The sequence below is a fragment of the Argopecten irradians genome, chromosome 10, assembly GCF_041381155.1.
Source record: "Argopecten irradians isolate NY chromosome 10, Ai_NY, whole genome shotgun sequence".
Lineage (NCBI taxonomy): Eukaryota > Metazoa > Mollusca > Bivalvia > Pectinida > Pectinidae > Argopecten > Argopecten irradians.
Genome location: NC_091143.1, coordinates 17,539,295 through 17,549,452, shown reverse-complemented (window position 1 = coordinate 17,549,452; position 10,158 = coordinate 17,539,295). Strand labels below are relative to the sequence as shown.

General features: G+C 37.3%; 1 protein-coding gene across 2 annotated transcripts; it reads left to right on the top strand.

The window, feature by feature from the left end:
- Positions 1-2: 2 nt before the first annotated feature.
- LOC138333281 (zinc finger protein 532-like) lies at positions 3-9,698 on the top strand. Of its 2 annotated transcripts, none has more exons than XM_069281564.1 (3): positions 3-146; positions 3,199-3,459; positions 4,134-9,698. In XM_069281564.1, exons 2-3 carry the CDS (start codon positions 3,217-3,219, stop codon positions 8,991-8,993), a joined length of 5,103 nt encoding a protein of 1,700 aa, XP_069137665.1. In that variant the 5' UTR covers positions 3-146; positions 3,199-3,216; the 3' UTR covers positions 8,994-9,698. The 2 variants fall into 2 exon arrangements, with proteins under 2 accessions (XP_069137665.1, XP_069137664.1); XM_069281563.1 differs by having other exon boundaries at positions 3,186-3,459.
- The last annotated feature ends 460 nt before the right edge of the window (positions 9,699-10,158 follow it).

Genomic DNA, 10,158 nt, shown 5'->3' with positions numbered 1-10,158 from the left:
ATTTGTTTCAAAAACGCGGGTGAATTGTGGGAACTATCACGTGGGTTGTTTTGATGTAAATATTGCACATGGATCGATCATTGTATTTCATCTAGATTGTTTTTGCAAAACTTCTAATATGCAGCAAGAAGACATATAGTCATTCAGTAAGTATGACAAAATATGGCAATGCATATACCCCATGAAGATATGTCTGTCTTGCAATTTAAGTAAATCTACGTGCTCCTTTTATGCATTGTTTCCGCCCAACAGCCGACCAGCTAAAGACGCCATCTTGAAATAAATATGCCCAACGTCCCAAAATAATAAGAGGTTGTTACTAGTTAAATCTGTCAAAGTTGTTAATAACTTTAACACATCATTTCAGTGTGCTGAATCTTTTATGTTATTATGAAGTGAAATGAATAATAAATAAAAATAATAAATTTGTTGTGGATATAATATTTTTTGAAAAGTCTTTATTTAAAACAGTAGTGTAAGTATGAAACATGATATCCGCATTAAACTAAGTTGTTATTTTTATAACCGCAAAACTGAATTTTCCTCGACACCGAATTATTCAATGCGAATGAATACCTGCAGCTAATTAATATCTGCGACGTACCTGCATACTGACTGCCAATCTGTATCTTACACATTGTCTGGTGAAGAATTAACTTCGTATTCTTGCACTCGTATGAAATTTCAGTATATTTGCGTATATAACCTCACCATACTAATTCATTAGTTTGATGTGACCAATACTTGATAAATGCATGATTGCTAATAATTGTGACACGTACGTACAATATGTCAAGAATTAGAAAACTATTTCTTATGAATAAGTGGTGATTTGTGCAGGGAAATTTTTTCACAATTTGATATAGATTAAATGAGAAAATCAAATTTTAACGGTTACACTAATTTCACCATTATGGCCTTGTGTATGTAATACATATAATGATTCAATCATTTCTCGATCAATTAAATATTTGGCGGATAAAATTTTTTGATCACATTATTACATTGATCCATGAAATTGTGAATATCATTACCATGAAAATATTGAGATCATTCGTGCGAAAATAATCAACTGTTTTATAATTGCTATTGTAACAAAATTGCTGATATATTTTGACATTAAAGTCAATTGTTTTCAAAAGATTTATTTCACGAGATCGCACATGACTGCTCATAATTGTGTTCCAAATACATATATTTATACTAGTATTCGACCAGGTGAATTAAGCGCCTAGGAAACTTAATATTTCTGCGAATTTTAATAGTTTCATTTTGGTGAGGGGACATTAGGGGTCACATCAGCTCTGGAGTTTTTCGATCTCAAGTCTCAGAATTTTGAGTTATGGTATCCTTTTTAGCTACATATAGTACATGTTGTTTTATTTTAAGTACACTAATATACCGACATGTTTACCCAAAGGCATACTGATCGACGCAAATACTTGCAGATGCCATTGTTTATTAGTTTGTGATTGCAAGTTCTTTTCTGTGGTACTGAACATGTTTTTATAGGGATTAACACTTAGGCCTATTACGAATGAGATACACGTACCTGATACAAAAGCAGATACACGGCTAGTCTGTTTCACAAAAAAAAAAACCATATCTGTAATACCTTATAGATACTTTATTATGTCAAGAAAAGTAATGAAAGTAGAACGATAATCTGATCCACGAAACTTAATTAATCTCTGTGAACTTGTTTTGAAGCAAATTCGCGAAATTAAGTAGCTGCGAATAAAAGTTTGTTTACAGTAACTATTAAGTCCGAATTCTATTGTCTTATTTAAGCCAGGAACGTCAGATCTTCTTACATAAACTGCAGGAAACAAGCAATCGATGAACAGCGTTAATTATCAATTGAAACTAATGTTTATAGTTTTTAAAATTAAAAAAAAAAAAAATTTTATGTGCTGTGATCGAGTGCAATTATATATTATGGATGGTTAGTAAGGAATCTTATTGTACAATGCTTTACGCCACGGTTCAATACAAGATCTAACAACTCCCCATTCCAGGTCACCTCAGCATGACCCCTGGCCTACTATTAGGATGTTATGTTAGCCGTTTTTACTTTCAAGAAAGTCAACCACACCAAAGATTTTATAGGCAAAATGCTGATTGGCTAAACATAGGGGTCATGCTGAGGTGACCCCGACTGGAGAGTTATTAAATCTTGTATTGGAACATATCATAGTGAAGTGGAATTCCAAGTCTAATTTTAATTTGATCGGTTAGAACTTAGAAAGGATTATAATACAAATTTTGAGTCAATAAAATGACAATGGAATAATGAACTTGGTCGATCATCAGTGAACCAGTGGAAATGTTCATAAAATGACTTCCCTTTGCAGTTTTGAAGATCTTGATCTCTATTTCTGGTGCATCCTCGATATTTCAGGAGTTACTATCACTTTCATCATATCCACCCTAGTATAAAGCAAGAATACACTTCTAGAGAAAAAAAAACCCTGACCAATCATAGGTCTATAGGAGACCACTTTGGAAGGCGCCTTACTTAAAAACTACATTGTACCGTTATTAAATTCTGTTGATATTTATATCAAAGCCTCAAAGGACATAATTATTTGCTCATCTATTGTCACACAAAAAACCTTAATTAAGATTTGCTATTAATATAATCCATAAGTGGATATAATGACAGTGATAGTCCTTGAATGTCAATGATGATCCCAGCAGTCTTTCAACTCAGTATATTATTTTGATTACTGTTTTGCAGGTATAGGAGGTTAAGAGTATTAATGTACCTGCTGTCCCCAATACATGATCATAAAAGATGACTAAGTTTGCTTGGAAGTGAGAAATATTATTCAGATATTATGTTTGAACTTTATCCCTATTTAGACTTATTTCTTTTTCTTCACTCTCTGGCTATCTTGAGACAAATGATAGTCAGAACTATACAGGGTGTTGTTTTTGCAAGACTCTCCCAAATTACAATGTGGACCTGTAGAATAACTTAAAGTTATAGTCTCAATGTATGTAGATGAGATTCTGAAACAGCCATACAGAAAAGCACTTGATCATTTACTATTTTCTATTTTATTTTTTTGATTATGACAAATTCAAAATTTTCTGTAACTGACTTGTTTGTATGTTTGTATCAAATCATATTATTATACGTGTCCAAGTTATTGATTTCTTTAACATTTTCTTTCTTACAGTTGATATTTCCAGCTAGGTCAGAAACCATTCATGGACACCAAATCGGACGAGGTGGATGGGAAGCCAGCATCTAACAATGAGGTAGGAGATGCAGCAGTACTCTCAACTGATTGTAGCGTTACGACAAAGGATGGAGAAGTGCTAAAAAATGATCCCAGCATTAGTGTGATCTCCGCCGCCTCTGAAGGTGTGGACATCACCAGGACAAAGAACTTCACAGATCAGGAGAATGGCCAAGATCAAATCTCTACAGAAGACAGTACACAGGCTGAGGTAAGTGATCATTATATTAGATAGAGTTATCTACCCTTTTAAGTCTCCCACAACACGTACCTGCCACTACATACACGCTACACACCACATACACAGGAGGCCGTCCTAACATGATCCTGGACGTTAATAGGACATAACTAATCAAACAAACAAACCCTTTAGAGTGACTACTGATTGTAAGGTCATTAAAATGTTATTAGTGATAAGATACAGGTAAATTAGTTCTGAGAAGACAACATCCAGTGCATTGTTTTTCCCACAAATGCAATAGTGAAACAGTGTATTAATATAACTGTAGATGTAATAATCCCTCAATGTGATTTTTCTGTGATAAGATAACAAGCAGTAGCTATAGTTGCCCCAAGGGCAAAAAAATAAATTGCAAACAGTGGTAACTACAAATATCTCTATCAAATTCTTTATGACTCCTGCTCACTTGATTTAGTGGTAATGGATTAAATGATGTAAAATCATTACCAATCAAAATTGATTATTTAACATGGTTTACATGTACATATATGAATTAGATATCTGAATGATTTTATTTTTAAGAGCTTGATTGTATTTTAGATAGCTTCAATGTATATATTTATGTACCAAGTTATAAAACTTGAATCTACTGCATATATATGTACTGTTTACAATTCATTAATAACAATGTTCATCGATTTCAGGCTTCTGTCTGTGCTGTGACATCTTCATCAGAACCAGAAGAAACATTAGGACATGGTCAGAGTATATCAGAGGAAAAAGATCATTCTCAGACTCCAGTCAGCAATAATGAAAATCTGGTGTCGGTTAACAGGGAAGCTGTATCAATGGACATAGCCAATCAACAGACTCCTTCGAGCAGTGAGGGCAACACAGTACCTGATATTGACGAAACCGTATCCATGGAAACAGCCAATCACCATGCTCCATCTAGCTGTGAGGGTAACACATTGCCTAATAACAGTGAAACTGTATCCATTGAGACAGCCAATCAACAAACTCCATCTAGCTGTGAAGGTAACACAGAGCCAGGTAACAATAAAGCTGTATCCATAGAGGCCGACAATTTTCAGACTTCAGTAAGCAGCGAAGGGAACTCAGTACAAGGTATTACAGAAACTGTATCCATGGAGACAACTGATCACCATATAACATTAAATATTGAAGGCGATGCAGGGGCAACAGAAAGTTCTCCAGCTGAGAGTAATACAGTGCAAGAGTCATGTACTGATAACTGTGAGACTGAAGGGAACACCATTGATCATAAACAGTCAACAGATATCGCCATGGAGACAGAAGATTCAGCAGCTGACTCAGGTGATTTTAGTCAGATACAAATTATGTGTGTACAAAGCATGGCCACAGATTCTTCAGAGATGGATTTTGAAGACAGGATACAGACCTCATCTGAAGACAAAGATCCAATGACTGCTGAAACAACAACAGTAGCTGCTAAGGAAGCTAGCTCTAGAGTTTGTGTGACATCAAGTGTTGAAGAGACTTCTGCAAATAGTGATGTATCTTCAGCAGTGCAAACAAGTGTGTCTTCTGATGAACACAACATTGCTTCTTCTGAAGAACGCACTTCTGATAAATTTGCCTCATCAACTGAAGTAAGATATGACTTTCCAGTAACCTCTGCAGTACAATCAGAAGGTACATTAGAGATTGTAAATGTTAACATGACAAGCTCATCAGTGACACCTTCATTGGCGACGACAGAAGTACAGAGTACTTTGACAATGAGACCAGCAGCAAATGTCTCCTCAGAGACAAATGTTGTGTCTGAGGTGTGTTCTACCAGTAAACCAGAGGAAATGTCTGAGAAATCATCCAATCAAAAGCAGGCTAGTGAAGTCACATTGACATTTGATATAAAGTCATCAGAAATGGGAACCCAGTCTACTGTCAACAGTTCCAGTACAGCAGGTACAAGTGCCTCCAGCTCAATACAAAAGGAACATCAAGTACTGGATGCCCAGCAAAAGACAACCAAAGACATTAATCATCCACCTCCAATAGGCCCTCAGGTACTAGCTGTCCAGCCAAAGGTCAACGAATCTCAAGATACAAAAAAGACTTCAGCTTCTCAAAAGTTCAGTATGTATACTCTGAATAAAGCCAGAAGCATGCTCCAGTCTGCCTTAGGAACTATGCCAGTGGTTGGTAACCACCAATCACATCTGCAGCAGCTGAATCCGAATCTTTCCACGGTGATGGCCAATAGCAGCACCCCAGTCACAAAACAGTCTCCAAATGTCCACAAACCTGAAGAACATGGAGATATATTGGACATATTGAAGACTCACTCAAAAGATCCCTCACCAGCTAAGAAATCACAGGACAGTTCTGTTTCTAATAAATCTCCTGGAACGGAAAAACATAATGAAAAGAAAGATTTTAACCAAGTAGCGAAGAAGTCCACGTCAAAGAAGCCTGTGGTTCCAATTACAGGTAATAGTGACAAAATAAGTATTAAACAAGAACCGGCAGATTCCTATAATGGGTATGGTACACCATCCATACCCAGTGCCAGTAGTCAGGTCTCAACTCCCTCCATTATGATAGAGAATGTCCATGGAAATCACATGTCACCCGTCGTCAATAGCAACAATAACAGTATACTGAGTCAAGTGAACTGTGTTTCTACTACTGTATCCACTCCAAAGCTTCCTGTTCCTATTTCTCTGATTCCCTCAAACCCTGCCCTTCTGACCAAACTGGTTGCTTCAGATCCAATGAGAACAACCGCTCCAAGTTTGAAAAGCACAACATTAAACAATTTTACTAAAAACAAACAATTTGTACCTGTATTAGCTGGGCTTGGTCCTGCGAATGGTCAGAACAGAGTGACTATCCGCCTGTCCAATAGCTCTTGTACCACACCCAGACCTGTGACCCGCCCTATACAAATTCCAAACATGCCAGGACCACAACGTGTCCCCAGACCTATCCAGCCTAAAGGACTTAACATTCGTAATCCTGTGGTGAATAGCATGGCAGTCAATAGAATCTCAACACCAGCCTTGCTTCAAACAAATGCTACTTTCAAGACCACTGTCCCTCCACCTATGCCAGTATCTTCGATCAACATTGATACGGTCGGCCTTCCGCGTATCACGGAACTTATTGCTAGGAAAAATCCTATACCAAATTACAAAGCACCCGGTGTCCCTGAAAATCTGAAGGAGATGGTTAAGGATGACAAATATCTCTGTTACGAGTGCGGAGACTCTTTCTGGATCCACTCAAGTCTTTCACAGCACAGGGGCCGTTACAGTATGAAAATTACATTCAAATGTGATGAATGCAACAAAGAGAAATGCTTCTTCAATAAATGTCAGTTTCTGGGCCACCTTCGTCAGCATCTAAATATTGATAAAAGTCAGGCCGTCCCAATTCACATCAAATCAGACTCCATCTCAATAGAACCGCTACCAAAGATATATGAATCGCTAGGATTTCAGACATCATCCAGTGAATCTAGCAATCCTAATTCAGAAGACAATAAAAGTCAAAAGCCAGCTAAAAAACGTTGTCATGAATGCGGATCCCAGCTGACTGTGGATGAGCTTTTGTCTCATTTGAATACAGCTGCTGTAAAGTGTGACTTCTGGCACAACTGCAGTCACTGTAACATGGCATTGCCTTCTATGTGCGCTCTGCGGGCCCATCGTCGTCTTCATTCAGCGGGAATGCACAGTCACAAAGAGCCGTCAAATTGCCCCGAATGTGGGAAACAATTCATGAAAGAATCAGATTTAATCAATTACAGGGAACCAGGCCAAGAAAGTTGTAGTGCATTTATACAGCACATGAGATATGAATGCTGTCATTTAAATCGAATTACGCAGATGTCTTGTTCCAAGTGTAAGGACACCATGGAGACTGGAAATCAAGTCAAAAACCATATCTTAAGTAAGTTGGATCAGTATTACAAGTGTCAGGTTTGTCCTATGGCTTTCCGAACAATGGCAGGGTTTGAACGGCATTTCGCTACCCACCGGAGGGGTAATCCAATGAAAAAAGATTGCAAGCGTATTTATAAATGTCATGTGTGTGACACAGTGCTGGATGACCTATCAGTGCTAGAGTTACACATAGCCGGGCATGTGAAGGAATTCAAACAAACGTGCACATACGCATTCTTATGTATTGACTGTAGACAAGTGTTTCCCTCAAAAGAGGATCTGATCAAGCACATCGATGAAAACCACACAAGGATAGCCAACAAGACTTCATGTATGAAGTGCAATAAAACATTCGGTCACATTTATGAATGTTTTGTACATGACTTGATGATGCATCGAAGTTCTTCAGTCCCAGAGTACAGGCCATGTAAAAATTGCGGCGAGGTAATGGAACTGGATGCTCTTTTGGGTCATCCTTGTTTCAAGAAAAAGACCACTAAAGAAAAGTATGTGTGTAACTTTTGTGACAAAGAGATCTTTTACAAGAAAAGCTTGACAAAGCACATGCTGACTCACAAAAAACGGGTAGCCGCTGTGTGTATCAAGTGTTTCAGAACAGATTTTTCGAACATGGAAGAATTGAAAGATCATGAGGAAACCTGTTCAAGACCAAAACAGGATCAAAGCAATGAAAGTGGTGCTGAACAATGTATTGACTGCAACTTACGGTTCAAGGATAAGGAGGTTTTGGAGAAACATCGAGCCAATCACCATTTGTTTCCGTGTCACCTTTGTGGGGCCACGTATCAGAGTAAAGAGGACCTAAAAAATCATGTATCTTTGAAACATGTTGCTAAGCGCAATCAGTATCCATGCCAAATTTGCAACTCTCGAGGAATAAAGAGAGTCTTTTCATCTACTGCTCTTCTTGACAAGCACCTGTCTTGTCGCCATCGACAGGGAAAGAATCCAGTCATTTCACAAAAATTTATCAAACAAGAAGATGAGGAGTCATCTAGTGATGCCGTTGAAGACAAAGATACTGAAGATTCCAAGCGCAAAACAGAGGAGGATGAAAACCCTGATCAGCCCTTCAAGAAGCTTAGAGTTGAAGGGGAGACCAGATTTACTTGTGCTAAATGTTCTCTCACTTGTGAGGACAGAGAAACGTTTCTGGAACATCTCAGGGTTCACAAGGTAGAAAACTTTATCCAATGTTTTGAATGTGGTCTATCTTTTGCTGTTCTGCCATCTCTCAGAAAACATCTTTTTATGGTCCACAAGGTCAAGGACTTCAATACGTATTGCCGAGACAATGGTATTGAGGAGGCAATGGATGTGGATTATGACAAGGAAATCCGAGACATTCCGCCAGTTCCAGAGATGGAAGTATCACATGATCATGATATTGAAGTACTGGATGACGACGATGATGACAGAAACCCTCTGGAATGTCGCGTCTGTCACAGGGTGTTTGAGTCTGAGACTGATCTACGTACTCATACAAGAACACATGGCATGGCTTTTATACGCAACAAACGCAGAAATAAAATGGTTCCCTCGGCTAACGTGCCTCCGCCAGTCAATGGAGTTAACAGTGAAGAGGAAGAATTACTTTTAAGTGCAGACTAGATTCATAGAGGTTGATATAATCTTCAGATAAATAGCTGTATAGGTCGTTCAAGATTTCCATGCTCAAGATTTCCATCATGGCATCCTCAATACTCCAGGGGTCACTATCACTGTTGTAATATCCACCCCTTGACTATGTCATTGCAAAACTGAAGGCAGATTCAGAGGGAAAAAATGACCAATCACAGGCCAGCAGAGACTTTCTTTGACTTCAAAGCCATACAATTATTTTTCATACACATGAAAAGACCAAACTACCTGTTCATTCATTGTCACATACAGAGCCTTCAGTTTTGCAATGATTTAGTCCAGGTGTGGATAGGACATGGATGTCGCCAAGGGTAATAAAATTTTATGTCAGTTTCCATCCTTGTTCATATATACATATATATAATTAGACAAGCAAAAGTGAGAGATGAATAGAATGTATATCCTGTTCCCAGACATATTTCAGCAATAATCTCATTTTAGTAATTAGTTTTTTTGTGACATTGTATAGGTGATCATGTGATACATCGTATTGAAGCTATTTTAAAATTCTTTTCTTTTTCTTTTTTTTGTTAAAAAAGAAAGGGAAAACCATGTTTAGTATTTTGGAAACTTTAAGAAAAGTTTGTTTTGGTATATTTTCCTTATATATATATGAAGGTAGTCATGTTAATATATTTTTGCTCTCTACATCTGATGAATATGTTCACTCCTTATCTACATAATATGTTCACTCCTTATCTACATCTGTGAATCACTCCTTATCTACATCTGATGAATATGTTCACTCTTATTTGATGAATATGTTCACTCCTTATCTACATGATGAATATGTTCACTCCTATCTACATCTGATGAATATGTTCACTCCTTTCTACATCTGATGAATATGTTCACTCCTTATCTACATCTGATGAATATGTTCACTCCTTATCTACATCTGATGAATATGTTCACTCCTTATCTACATCTGATGAATATGTTCACTCCTTATCTACATCTGATGAATATGTTCACTCCTTATCTACATCTGATGAATATGTTCACTCCTTAGCTTTGATGATAACAATTACCAGCAGCTTTCTTTTATCATTATGATATTATGTTTTGCATATTGAATTATAAGACTTCATTGGAAATCTTAATGATGGGAGTTCATTTTGAATATTTTACTTTT